The 14,857-nt window shown below is 41.7% G+C and overlaps 1 protein-coding gene across 7 annotated transcripts in view; it reads left to right on the forward strand.

Annotated features, from left to right (window-relative positions):
• The window catches only part of ncor2 (nuclear receptor corepressor 2), a 105,229-nt gene that overhangs the window by 49,319 nt on the left and 41,053 nt on the right, over window positions 1–14,857 (forward strand). For all 7 annotated transcript variants that reach the window (XM_088077056.1, XM_088077060.1, XM_088077058.1 and 4 more), the window contains exons 9-15: window positions 3,831–3,897; window positions 5,049–5,221; window positions 5,444–5,537; window positions 7,835–8,013; window positions 8,770–8,824; window positions 8,917–9,015; window positions 12,288–12,424. In XM_088077056.1, coding sequence (XP_087933182.1) covers window positions 3,831–3,897; window positions 5,049–5,221; window positions 5,444–5,537; window positions 7,835–8,013; window positions 8,770–8,824; window positions 8,917–9,015; window positions 12,288–12,424 — 804 coding nt within the window. The remainder of the gene's footprint in view (window positions 1–3,830; window positions 3,898–5,048; window positions 5,222–5,443; window positions 5,538–7,834; window positions 8,014–8,769; window positions 8,825–8,916; window positions 9,016–12,287; window positions 12,425–14,857) is intronic.

Here is a 14,857-nt window from a genome sequence, read left to right on the forward strand (position 1 = left end):
AGCCTTGTACTACAGGCCTGTTATTAATTTTATTTATTGTAGCTATTTTTTGTATTCTGCTTGACAGATACTTGCATTTTTAAATTCTCTATAAACTAAAACTGCTACCAGTAGAAATTGAAACCTAATGACCTTAGCAGCTATTAATTGCTGTAGTGGCTGTATATTACCACTGTGAGAGAAGAGAGACTTGCCACTTGTCTCCACCCTCACACCTCGACTCCTCCTTCCCCCTTGGCAGACTGCAAAGAATGGCATTTCAGAGGGGGGTGTGAAATTGTCATTATGTAAACTTTGTAATGAAACTTACTGGAATAAACGTGTGTAACGAGGGCAACCACACAGGGTAAAAAAAATACTTCAAAGACCCTGTGGGAAAGGACCTGCGCTGTTAATGAAACAGTGCTCAGTTTGAGTTCGACCCTGCTGTAATGGTGGCAATGAAATCAGCTGGCCCATCACTGTGTAGAAGAAAATGTGAAGAAAATGACAAAACTCACATTTAAGTTCTGTTCGTTCTCTTTGAATCCATTCCTACAATTTCTAGTATAATGTGAGTGTAGTGTTTGCCCGCATGTTGATTTTGATACCTCATTAAGCTTTAAGGTTTGGTACACCCGTGTTTGCCTTTTACATTCTGTAAAAAAAACTATTGGATTGATTGAAACTTCCAAATGGTAAGAAACCTCACGGTTAAATTTAAGGTCCTCACAACAAAATGTGCTTTAAGGCTGTAGTAACTTAGTGTTGCAGAGGTTGTTTTTTGTCCTTCAGGATGGGTGTGTAATGGCACACAGGAGTTTGGTACAGCGTAAGAAAAAACCTGAACACATAAGGGTACATTTGTTTTCTTTTTTTTTTAAATGGACAGTAGTACAAGTGTCAAAGACAGTGAAAATTCTCTTGCTGGAGACCGAGGTAACATTTTCCCTACTGGCAGCTATTTTTCTTACATGAAAAGGAACACCTCTGTGAAAAGCACAGAACAAATGCTTTCTCAAAAGACAACAGGTCACAATAGCCATAAAACTGAAAAGCAGCTCTTATGCTTTGAAACTGAAAATACACAATACATAAAATAATAAAAAATGAAACTTCTGCATTAGGAGTGTTTCAGTTTGTTCCATCTTGGGTATATCGAAGCATTCAAAGCACTTGAACATTTATCATCCTGGTGTTTGGCACTACCTGGTGATGCTGTTGAATGTGTGTGATCATGTTGGATGTGTGAATCCACAAACCCTACAACAGTGGAACAGCGCTAACACACCACCTTAGTCTTATACACAACTCTCTCTGTTGCTGTTGAAGCTGACCAGGAACCCGCAGGCTCATCTTCGAGCCTCTGCGTTTCATTAATGCTCACTATAGTGTGACTGACTCACATGCCAATACGCTTGCTGAGCTTAGCTTAGCATATGTTGCTAATGGGGTACGGCTAAAAGTTTTAGGGCAAAACCTGCTCTTGTAACATTTGGTTCCACATCATGTGCATCACTCTACGTACCGTGTGTTTTTGCGCATGGCTGTGTGCAGCGAACTATGACCCCCCCCCCTCCCCGTCCTGTGATGGTTTGGTACAAATAAATGAACCATTAAAGCCCTGCTTCAGAATTTGATTACCAGCTGCTGTTTGTTTTCTTCTGCCACTATTTTGCTGACAAGATGGTAGAAGTTTTGTATGCCATATCTAATGTATGTTCTTACCACATAGTAAACAGGCTTTGGGTAAAAAAAAAAAAAAAAAAGCAATAATTTGACTCTGAAACAGCTTCAAGTCCTATTTTAACTCTGTTTGCTGCTGACAGAGCTGCAGATCATCTGTGCCCAAGCAAAATGTGCATCATTTAAAACAAGCAAAAACACAAATAGCAATTGACTCTAAAAAATGGCCAAAAATGACTATTCATTTATTTATTTTCCCGATATTATGACATTAAATATAAACAATATAAAGAACTGGATGCCTTACTCAGCATCCAAGATTCTGTCAGATGATTGTTTGATAGATGTTATTGATTTCATATCTTAATAGATATCTGCAGTTAGGGGAGCCGAGAGTGCACCATTCTGCATGGCTCTGCTACATCTATCAATGACGCTCTGTAATCTTTTAAGAGCCATAATTCGCTGAGGCACATCAAAGGGCTACACGGGGGTTATAATAGCTCGTCTCCACCGTTGGCGCTGCAGTTTGGGCACAGTGGCATACCACAAGATGTGTCTGACCTCTTCGCCACACACGGCTCTGTCTTCGCTCCTTTTGATCCCTGCACCGTTTGATCAGTATTATTGCCTCAAAGCAATTAACTGGAAACTCTCCTCTCTCCCTCCGTGTGTGTGTTATTAAATACCACTGTGTTGCTTTGAGCCAGCACAATTGACTTCTTTGTTTTGCTAACCGGTTTGATAACCTTGGCACTCATCCCTGCTGGGATAGATGAGTACCAGTATCTCTGTGGAGCACTCAGCATCTGAGTCCCCATCCCGGTTCATCTTCTGCACGCAGTACCACTAAGCTGATGATGTGTTTGCCAATATCAGACCACTAAGAAAACACACTCACACTTTAAAATTTTAAAATATTTTGTTCATTGTACTTCTACTGGGGAACATCTATCAAAAGTGTGCGTCTAATGGATGTTGTAGCTGTCATGTTCTGGAGGTATTATGCCAAATTACAGTGTCCCCTGATATCTGAGTAGTGGCACAAGGCTTAGAGCAGGACAAAGGAAACCTTTTGCAGCGGTTCAGAGACACTGATCTATCCCTTTGCCATCTGGTGTCCACAGGACAATGCCATCTCTGTCTTTTAAGGGCCTAATCTATCAGTCCTGTTTTTGCCACACCAAGTTAGTTTTCACCCATTATATGCCAGGGTAAGTGTGGACACTATCTAGCTGGACTTGGCAGTATGTCCCCTCTCTGCTGCAATGGCTTGGCTTAATGTGCGTGTGTTTGTTTGTGTGGGATGTTTTTGTAGGTTGGGGGTTAGGGCTGTTTAGATTTAACTGGGGTTTGTTATTGCAGATAACATGTTTGGGAAATGGAGAATAGGTCATCCTGTGTGTTTATCCCTCTAGACCCCTAAATGTTATCATACTATCTCCCAATTTTCACTAAACTCATAAACCACCAGTAGCCCACTTCCTCGTCTGTTGTCCTTGCCTGTGACCCGAAGGACCCCTGCGGCTCAGTAGAAGTGACTAATGTAGGATAAGATTACATTAATCAGTGGGGAACATGACCTTACAACTGACAGATTAAGTGTCAGGAATAAAATTCTGTCTTGCAGCAAAGAAAGAGACAAACTGAGTGGCTGCCTAAGGAGATTACTGGCCCTGACCTTTATTTGAAGCACTGTGGCTGGCTGTTCCCAGCCCAGACAAGTTTTATAAGTTTGGCTCACCTCGCTGTCCTTTCCACCCAGAAGCTAGTTTGAGTTTATCGAGCGGTGGTGGCATACAAGGACAGGCATTGTTTGTGTGTGTGTGTGTGTGTGTGTGTGTGTGTGTGTGTGTGTGTGTGTGTGTGTGTGTGTGTGTGTGTGTGTGTGTTTGTGTGTGTGTGTGTGTGTGTGTATTTGTGTGCGTGTGTGTATGGGAGGGGGGAGGGTTGTTTATTGGTTAAAGAAGTGAGGCAGAGAAAGTGCAGAGGGTGGAAAAATGTGTGCCCGAGTATCTGGAGGACATCATCTTAGATTTATTATGTGACAGTTGCGATGAAAGCCAAAGCGTTGTCCGAAATGCGGGTTTTTGTGAATGTCCTCACCTTAACCTCGTTTTTATCGCTCTGTCTTCTCCCTGCCTTTCTTTCTTAAACCCTTTCAGAAATCAGGCGATGAGGAAGAAACTCATCTTGTACTTCAAGAGGAGAAATCATGCTCGTAAGCAGTGGGTAAGTAGGGAATCCAACATTTTTGACTCTGCTGGGACTTAGCCCATGACGGATGAGTAGTGTAAAAGTGGGCCAGCTGCTCCTCAAGTGAGTGGCCATTTTAGGCAGACCAAAGAGGAATAGAGCTCTGAATATGATCTGTTGTCAGTGCTCTTATGCTGCCCTGGGGAAGCCATTGTTTTTGAGAGGAAAAAAAAAATTCTCTCACACGGTCATCTGAAACCCTTAGATCTGTTGAATTCACTGTCAGCCAAGCTCTTATAATGAGCATTGTACAGGGTTAGTCTGCGCTCTTGTCTGCCAGTGATTGAGGGAGACTGAGCCAAAGAGCATGACTATAAATAAAGCGGAGATCAATGGGGTGAGCTCTCATGCTTGAGCCAAGCGGACATCTTAAAATCAACTGGCCTGACAGAAAATCATTATCGCAAATCAGGTCCACAGTTTTACTCTGAAATTTGCATCCATTCACGAGTAGGAAATATGAATCAAAAACAGCTTCTTTTTTTTTAACTGCTTCCAACCACCGAGATGATGCCAACAACTGTTCACAGTTCAGCATGTGATACAACTTTATGTGAAGCCAGAAAGAACAGCACCTGTATCAAAGTCTGATTTGTGGGCGACTGTCCAGTCATCCCTCGTGTTGTGTCAAAGTCGGGGAGGCAGCTCGTCGTGGGCAAGAGCGTGGGGAGACATCACGTTATGGTTTATGAGCCCACTGAGGGTCGTGTCTCCACCAGGTTTAATGGTCTGCTTTACAGCCTGCCCGCGAGGAAGCTGGGAAAACGGTGGGCTGTCGTCTGCCAGAGCCCTGGCTCAAGGCCAGACTCCCCAAAGAATACCAACATATCACCGTGCCCCCCTCTGAACGTGTAGAGGTTCATTACGGGACACAACAGAAAACTCAGAGTCTACTGAATATACTTATTGAAAACAATAAGTGTTTCACTGTTCAAATATCACTCTGCGCTCTGGGGGATATCTAACTTAATCAGTAACTGTTAAATGTTTTGTAATTGTATTTCGCCAGACGTAATGGCCCATTAATTTTGTGTCCTGAGATCAAGGGGAAGATAAAAATGACATTGTGATGATATTTAAGCAGATCTGCAGTGGACTGAAATCATTATCTTTTTCCGGTGCTTCAGGAACAGAAGTTTTGCCAGCGCTATGACCAGCTGATGGAAGCCTGGGAGAAGAAGGTAGAGCGCATCGAAAACAACCCGCGGCGCCGCGCCAAGGAGAGCAAGGTGCGGGAGTACTACGAGAAACAGTTCCCAGAGATCCGCAAGCAAAGAGAGCTGCAGGAGCGCATGCAAAGGTGATCATTTTTTCCCCCTTTTTCACACCAGCCAGTCTGTTGACAGAGTAAAAGAGACTTTATTTCAGGAACTGAGTTAATCACTTTGATTCGTTGCCTACTTGCTGCTCTCATTATAAAGCATTTCTGTGGATTAGCTTATTTGTGCGGTGTTGCTGGCTCACTTAAAGGGATATGTGGGTATTTTTGAGTGACAGGTGTTTTGTGTTTGTCCTTTTGTAGCCGCGTTGGGCAGAGAGGAGGTGGACTGACCTCATCTGCAGCTCGCAGTGAACATGAGGTCTCCGAGATCATTGACGGAATATCAGAGCACGAGGTAAACTCTTCTGTTAAAGATGGTTTGCCTCTTCACTTCCTCTTCTGAAATATTTCAGGTGTATTTACACCATCACACTCTTGAAGTTTGAACTGCTGTGGTGGCCAGTTGTCTGGTTTTCTGATTGTGTCGAGCGTTATAAGCCAAGACAGAAGTCTCTCTGATACCCCTTTTCCACCAGCATGGAATGGCCTCCATTCCCGTTCCTGCGCCTTAATTTGAACAGTCCAGAGCATCTTAATCGAAAGTAAATTGCTTCAGAACCCAAATAGTTGGTTCTCAGCTCGAACCAAAAATGAGGCGCGAACTGTGACTGTATCTGTGGGCGTGTCATATTCTGTAGGTTAGGAGAGGGGATGGAGAAGTCAAGTGAAAACTCACCAGGAAAAAAAAAGCATGCAGTGTTGCATTAATAGTTGGTCCGTGATTGTATTTTGGATTAAAAGAAGTATCTGTAAGACAAGCTTGCAGGTAAATAATGCAATCCACCATTTTGTTCCATCATTTCCTTCTGTTGTGAAATGTGCGACGCCATTGATAACACACCCCTCATTACGATAATTCCAGTTAAAACTGGTGTAAAAGCTGGCTGGTTTGCTGGATAGCACCAAGGTTCCAAAAATCGTGGACAGAACCAGCTCCAAAAACTGGAGCTGTTTTGGTAGATAAATAAACTTGAAACCTGGAAATACAAATGTCTATATTTTAGTAAATAGGAAAAAAAGTTCATTAATTGAGCATTTTATTGTTTTCCCCATAAAATTAGCAAATTTTTGCTCAACTAAAACATAGTATGAGTATATATGAATATGTGTGTGTGTGTGTGTGTGTTTGTGTGTATACACATATATGTGTGTGCATATATACAGTAAACTTGGCAGTAATAATTATGAATGCAGTTTAATTTTACTTGCAGTACACAGTAGTAAGGATAATAGAAACATCATCATAAAAACATGCAGCCTGCTGGAATGTGACTTAAGCCTTCTTAAATCACTGCAACCTAGTTTTGTTTCAGAGGCATATGTCACTCAATAATGGCATTCATACAGCTGTTATACAGATGCTCTGGTATGCCACTGGAATATTTGTGGTAGCTAAGCTAGAAGAGCTAGCCAAAGCTAAATACTAGCCCTTTAAGGCCACCACAGCCCAGCGGCAGGCACAGCAGCGCAGCTGCTTTCAATTGAAATTCTCCCGAAACTTTGATAGTTTCTGGCGGTTTTTACTGCCTGTCTCTTTTCTTACAGTCTTCCCTCGTTTCTCTTTCCTCCATTTATATCATGCACAGGCGACACACAGCGCCAGCTGTTGCTGCAGCAGTAATTACTGTCTATGTACTCGTCCACTGTATAATAACTATGATGGATCTAAACTTTGAGGCACAGAATGGTAAACATGAGCATGGGATACAAAACACAACCATGCAGTCACCTGCAGATTTAAATGCTTTTTCAAATATGTCGTTATCGAAAGAGTCAGTCATGTTTAAAAAAGCGTTTTAGTAATCGTTCAAGCCCACTGAACATAATTCTGTAGATAAAATTGGTTTGACTTCAAATATACCTCTTGAATTCATACTGTTTAAGCTGACAATGCCGTTGTAGTTACATTTCAAGAATCTAAAGCTCATATTTTACGTCCAGTTGAAACCAAATATGACCTTCTGATTCCACCTACGTGGTTAAGATATTTTTAATGAAAAACATACATTATATATTCGATTATATTAACGCTTACTGACCTCACCAGATAAATGTCTTGCCATCATGTCATCATTAATGTTACAAGTCTATGCAGGAGATTTGCCAGCTGACAGTGAGTCAGCATTATCGATAAACGGTGGAGGATCACTCCAAGCAGACATTGCTGTAATATCTACCAGTCACACATTAGACCTGTTCCTCTCATGTCAGCCTGGTCCCATTAAGATGAGCAGTGTGTCCAATTGTCCAATTCCCCTGCCTCAACTCAAGAAATTCTTTTCTACTTCCTTGACATAGCACAGAGCCTTTTCTTCACTCCCATCCTAACCTCAGACATTATCTCATCTGTAACATTTTTTCTAGGTTGTAAATTGAAGAATGACAAAAGAGATTTCTGTATTAAGGGAGTTTATATTTGACATGGAACATGCCTTAGCCCTACTGAACTTTTGAAGACATGACTTCTCATTCATACAGTGCATGTCAATATAAGCAGCATGCTGTCATATAGTTTCCCTCTTGAGGCCAACCCACTCATTCCAGGATGTTGGTTTCTGTGTGTGTCTCGCATGTGGCATTTGTGTACGTCAGAACACGGAGAAGCAGATGCGGCAGCTGGCAGTCATCCCTCCCATGCTGTTTGACGCCGAGCAACAGCGCATCAAGTTCATCAACATGAACGGACTGATGGACGATCCCATGAAGGTGTATAAGGACCGGCAGGTTATGAACATGTGGAGCGAGCAGGAGAAGGACACGTTCAGAGAGAAGTAAGCACAACACTTCAGTAAACTCATGGCAGCAGACAACATTTTTTTCTTCTTTGAATAGAAAAATATCTCATTTTATGTTCAATTCTGAGCAGCTAGACTGCGTTTGGTTGGCCACATGTACACCTAAAATTTGTAACCTTTTAGCTTGAGTATTCTGAAGCAAGAATACAATGTATGAACAGCCTATTTATTTTAGGCTTTTCACAGTTAACGCCCATATTATCCCATAGAATCTTCCAGCTCCATTCTCATTTCTTAGGAAAGTGCTCAAGAGCTTCGTTCTAAGCAACAAGATGAAGTAAATCTTCTTCTCCCTGTGAAGTACGTGTGACCGATAAAGGGTCAGTAAATTGTTGGTGAGGAAGTGAATCTTCCTCTTTCGTGAGAAACGAGTGGAGGCGTTTCAAGCTGCTGAATCCGATCAAACCCACACAGTGAAATCAGTGAATTTAAAGTCTGCCCACATGAAAAAGGAAGAGCTTCAGTTTCTGTTTTTAATAACTTTGATCTAAAACATAGATAATTCATTACTAGTGTTTGCCTGATGTAATTTTTAATCATTTGCTAGATGCCAGGTGTTTTGGATTCTTTTAGGATCCTTTTTTTCTTTTATTATTTTTTCAAAGTCAGCTAATCTTGATTCAGATTTCTCTTTTTCTGCGTCAGCACTCACGTCACCTCCTCAGAAACTGCCAATGATTTTCAGCCATTCTGTTAGCGGGTTACTAGAGATTCTTTGTTTTGCTCCCACAGGTTCATCCAGCACCCCAAAAACTTTGGACTGATTGCATCTTTTCTGGAGAGAAAGGTAGTGATTTTTGTTTGTGTGGTTTTTTTCTGCATAATACTCTGGTAATGCTCAGAAAATGGTAGTTAAAAATGTTTTCTCTCATGTTTCAGACGGTGGCGGAATGTGTGCTCTTTTACTACCTGACCAAAAAGAATGAAAACTATAAGAACATAGTGCGGAGGAACTACAGACGCAGAGGAAGAAGCCAGGTATTCTCACCCTTTGAACTAATAGTTCAAAAAGATGCACAACAAGCTTTGTTGGAATCTGAGGGCCATCATTGCATCTTTTTTAAGAAGTCTCCCTTTGCTATTGCTTGGCAACCAGGGAGTCAGCTGCACCCACTTATCTAACTAACTAACGCCATGCGCTAGTTGGCAAAAAAGTTGTTTACCATTTCAGCCATTAAACTACAGGCCTAATGCCATTCTCTGTTGTCAAACAAGTTTGGCACTGCTAGTAGCTTTTCCACGATTAATCCCATGTACAGTGGATGTAACTTAAAGAGACTCATCTCTGATTTTATCCAGTTATACCACAGAGACACTTTGTCTATATGGTGCTGAATGTGTTTTGTCTTTTGGCTTACATGTGGCTTCACATCTGGCGCGCAAAAACAGCATGCAAATGGATTTAAACTCTTTGAAAACTACTGAAAATGGGGCATTGTATCGGTTAAAATGAGTCCTGTGTGCACGAACTTAAGCTCACTACCAGCACTGGAGCAAGGGTGACGTCTTTTCTTAACCGTGAGGTAGTCTAAGCCACTGAACTCCCATGATGAAGAGTTCAGTAACCCGCCAAAGGTCACACGGTTGTGCTGATCAAGTGCCACAATTCGCTCAACCCCATCATGTCAGCACTATTTCCATTCTGCCAGTGTTTTTTAAACACAGGTCATTTCTATTGCTAATGAGCTCCCAGTTATTAGCCTCAGATCAGGTGCTAGCTGTTAAACTTCCTGGTGGCAGGCGCTAAAGAAATGGCACATTAATTTACTGGCGACCTTTCCTTGCGGGCACGAGGACGGTGTCTCCTCATCTTTCCTGAAGAAACCATTGCTCATTACCTGGCGGTTTGCACCACATCTCTTGAGTAGCAGCTAGCACTAATGGCTTGCGGTCACAGAGGGAGGTAGCAACAGAAGAGGAACAGAAAGTGCAGCGCTGTATGTCAGAATCACTGCAAATGCTAATAGAGATTATGTTTGGGTAGTGGAGAAATGGAGGGTGTAAGTAATAGTCTGATGCAAATGTTAATGTGTTTCCAGCCCTTTTTTCCTCACAGTTTTGTAGTGGAGTGGCTGCTCTGTTGTCTTCTTTAAAAAGACACTTTCTGTAGGGCTGTCTCTGGATCAGCCTCGGGGAGATTTAGAAACAGTGCTAACAAATCTCTACAGTTAGGGTGGATAGAGATTATTAGGCTGCTGATGTGTCTGGGGAATAGAACATGAGGCTGGTTGACCATTACATCCGACTGAGTTACGGCTTTGATTTGTTTTCTGTCTGAGTTAATTTCAAAGGGAGGGAGAGGACATTAGTGATGTGGTGCAAATGGAGATAAAGGCAGCTTCTGTGAATCAAAGGTGCATTTTGATCTTGCCCTTCTCCCTGCCATCAAGCTCTACTCGCCCTCTTTTTCATGGTTTCTCTCCTGCCTTTCATTCTCTCGTTTTGGCTCCTTTTTATGTTCCCTTGCCAGGAGCCACATGTAATGTGTCTTTTTTCAGTGCATATTCGTAGTAAAGAGATCAACAAACGTTTATGTTCTTTGGACGAACATTAGCCCAAAAGGTAGCTACTGCAAATACATCAATCTAGTCAGAACTTCTACTCCATGCTAGTATTTCTGCTTGGTCAATATTAAGCAGTGTTTACGGTTTCTTTGGTCAGACTGCATGTCTGTACTAATCTGAACTCTAACCCTAAAAACCCAGACAGACAGGAAATTGGTAAGGAAGTGGTTCTGAGTGCTCGAAGAGCATATTTCAGAACTTTCGTATCCTGTTTTGTTTTGTCTATACAGAAAATGAATAGGATTCAAAAGTCAATGCTTAAAACAAGTAAAACAAAGTATTTGAAATGTCAAAACTAGGTATCAGTTCATTTTTTTGCAAACACCACAGTGCGGTTTGCTTTGTTATCTCATCAGAAAAAACAGCCAGACATCATGTCGTCTGCAGCAGTGTGCCAAAAGTACGTTTGACTGAATAATGTCTTAGAAGTCCCATCTGCCACAGGAAGTGTCGCCTCACTCACTGTTTGCTTACAGGCAGAAAATGTACGTGGTTAAAAGTCATATATTGTGGCATGTAAACATACAGAAAGATTGGATGAACTTGCTGAAGTGAAACTGTCACTTTCTATAGTGAACAACACCTGAACACTGTGCAAAATGATTCATGCAAAAAAAGTCAGTTGTGCGCTTTAGCACGTCCACACAGATGACTGGTTATAGAGTTCTCCACTTCCTTCCACTTCACAAAAATGAAGCCAAAATATCCATGGATGTATTAAGAGAACTGGATACAGCATAGGAGGTGAGATCCTGTTCATTCCTATGAAAGTTGCTCATTTGTACGTGAAGAAGAAAAGGCTCTTTTTCAGCAGTATGAAAATACCCGGATGACGTGTCATTGGGCCCAAAGAGGAGGTGCACCAGAAACTTCCACCAGCCTAGTCAGCTACTTCCAGTTTAGCGCTCTACTAACTTGAATAGGGATAACATGGTATAATTTTGTGGCTCTTCTAGACTTTCTAGATATTATTTGACTGAATGGATGGTAGTGGAAGAATCCACTGATTTACATACGTCTTTTTCTCAGTGTGAGTCAATGGGAAAAGTCTTTTTGGGCCCCGCAGCATGCTGTGACAGACTTGGAAGTTGTAATATTACTGTTATACTTCTACAAAAATTGGCTCCTAAGCCCAGCGCACTTTGTGGAGGCCTGAAAAATATTTTAGACACAGCCACTGCTATCTTGCACTGGTGACATAATTTGCCACCAGAGTCTTTGTAGTAGCGATCTTTATGGTGTTAAGTTTCTGCTCATACACCTGAAAGACCAATGGTGCACAGCACTGTCAGTCACAGGCACACAGATTAGCGCACACATCTGTCAATTATGTTGTCAAACTTCCTTTTTATAGTGTTAAATAACTAACTAAAACCAAGCTTACCAGAAAACAAATGCTTTATGCTACTTCAGCATGATAAAAACTACCTGAAATGACAAAAGGCATCTTTGGGAAAATGTATTTAACATGTACAGCCACCAAGGATTGAGATGTTTTTTGCTTCACTTTTGGAGAGCTGTCAAGCCCCTCAGCTTTATTTTACAGGCTATGGCCCACACATGTAAGCGTATGTGTCAGAAGTATACAGGAGAAACAGGACAGGTCAGGGTGTTTGTTGGTGTGTCCGTGTGTCCCGTTACCTGGGATTATCTCATGCCTTATTGTGTCGGTCTCCTTTTTCTCAGCACGGCCAGCAGCAGCAACAACAGCAGCAACAAGTGAACCGGAGCAGCCAAGAGGAGAAGGAGAAGGAGGAGAAAGAGAAGGAGGGAGAGAGGGATGAAGAAAAAAATGAAGCCGAAGACAAAGAAGATGGAATGAAGTGAGTCACTTTTTAATACTGACCAAACTTACCATGCCTGAGCCATCGCTCATTTGCACCAAAGACTTTTTGAATTTATAAGTCCAAACACTGTGTGCTGCAAAGCTGACTTAACTGACTGATTCATTAGAAAAGCACGCTGACAGAGTGAGAGGAAAAGATTCAGCCGAGTGAAAGCATTTCCACCACAATCGCATGAGCCTGTACCTATACAGCTGCAGCAATCTTCTCACTTTCCCAAATTCTCCATCACACTATTTTAGAATTATTCCAGGTCAGGCTTCAGCAGATGGAGTAGGAGTAAGTTTTGGCTAAGAGGAGTGGATCTGGGAATCAAATCATTCTGTAACCCTTGAGCTCTCACTCCCTCACCTACAGCCAGACTTTCCACCTACGGCAAATACAAGCGTCCATTAGTTCTCCCTATTAAAACAGCTGTTTTCCTGTTTATGCTTCTCCCCTTCCCAATGGAAAGCCAAGTGTCATTTTTAAAATTCTGTGCTTATTTTGAAAGTCTGGGTTTTTTTAAGGGGGGGAAATAAGTAGTATGACTACCTAGCTGTAAATTTGAAATGTCATTTTGTAATGAGGAGTGTGCGTATGTGTGTGGGTGGGCGAGTGGGTGGGTGCAGTGGTGGAGGAGGTGTTTTCAGGCACAGTGCCAGTAAAGGATGCAAAAACAACAGATGGAATATCACTGGTTTTTTTTTTTGTGCCTGGAAATTAATCGATGAATCCAACTGTCTATGTCTGTATTCGTGCACTTTATTATGATGTCAGCTGACGTTACAGTAGGTTCAAGTAATAGCAGGTCGTATTTCTAAGCAGTTGTATCGGGCTGGGAGATGATGATGAAGCATTGCCTGCCGCCTCCCTGCTCTGAGGCAAGGCCAGGGGACTCCGTGACTCCCAGCGCACCCTGCTGCCTGCTTGTCCCTGGCACAGCTGGCTCGCCTATATTTAGAGTGCCACCGGCTCCCCTCAGCAAGATTAATGGTGCTGGGGGGAGATGAATGGAGGTGCAGTGGGTTCAAACTCAGTGGCTGTCTCCTGGCATGCCATTGTGCTGACACTCGATAAATTATTTTGGAGGGGGAAAAAAAGGAAGAAAAGGCAGTGTCTGTATAGACGTTCACATTTGGTCTTTCAAGTTTGTGTTTCAGTCTGCAGCAATCTCTAGTCACCTGTCCCCATGTAAACAAACATGTCTTTGCTGAGGTTGGTGGCACTGATGTCAATGCACTGCAGTGTTTCCCCTTTGTTGACTGCTTTGGCCCAGTGGGTGGGCGGTGCTTAAACACTCATTTTACCACCTACTGCTGCACCAAATTCCATTGTCATTTTAAACACTTCACAGTTTTGTTTAAATTATTTATCAATTCCCTTTTGAAATCCACATGAAATACTCTTCATATCGGCAGGAATTAGACCCAGCGAACAGAACTTATTTAAAAAGAAAATATGTCACTTATAAAGCTGGCTTGCCTGTTAGTTCAAGAGGCACCTGCCTGCAGCGAGGGCAGCAATCAAATTAAAATATGTATATGACAGCCACAGACAATTAGATAAGTCAAGAGTAAATCACAAGACATAAAAAAAAACCCATTGAAGTGGTCATTCAGGAATTAGGGCACATAGATATTTATATAGATCTAGGACTTTTTCCATTAAGCAATATTTCAATGATCTTTTTTTTAAAAATTTTATTCAGAATAACAATAAATATTAGACAGGCATTAGAGAGGTAACAGTATTTTACTAAGATAGTCAAATTATTATTTCTAAATACTTTTTTTTTTTTTTTTTTGCTATCCATTTGAAGACCAAACCTGCTTGTGTGTTAGCGGAGATTGTACTGCACGTGCTAATGGAAGTCTTATTTTGCATGTGCTAATAGACTAATGTCTGTGTTCATGCAGCTGGCGGTCTTGGTTAATTCTGCATTTTATTCTTCCAAAACAGTGGCGAGGAACACCTGGTACAAATGCCAGCATTTGAGTTTTCATTAAAACAAAATTATGACTGGTGTGTTAATAGCATGCTAAATTAATCAGAGCACAGAAGGCCAAATTCCCTCTTAATGCCAGTTACACAGTACAGGAGAATCAAGCTGATTTTTGGCTTGATTCCCCCTCCCAACAATTGTGAGCAAAGCCCTGATTTTTTTCAGTGTTTTTAAAGATCATCCTGCCAGATTTTCTTAAGGTGTTAGGTATATTAAACGTGTTTTTTAACATGCTCTGTTCTGCTCTGAAGTTCATTCTGGCTGCACCACTTTCTAATCACAAATATTTAACATGTTCAATATTTACAATCCAATATTCTGTTGCGATGGGGGAACCCTGAGGATCGCCAAGAATTTAGAGGGTTGCAAAGCAATATCAAATTAGATTCTTGTTTGTGCTGCAATGCTGCCTAAAAATTCGGCGACTG

This window comes from Plectropomus leopardus, chromosome 4 (genome assembly GCF_026936395.1).
Source record: "Plectropomus leopardus strain MGB_pleo_1.0 chromosome 4, ASM2693639v1, whole genome shotgun sequence".
NCBI lineage: Eukaryota > Metazoa > Chordata > Actinopteri > Perciformes > Serranidae > Plectropomus > Plectropomus leopardus.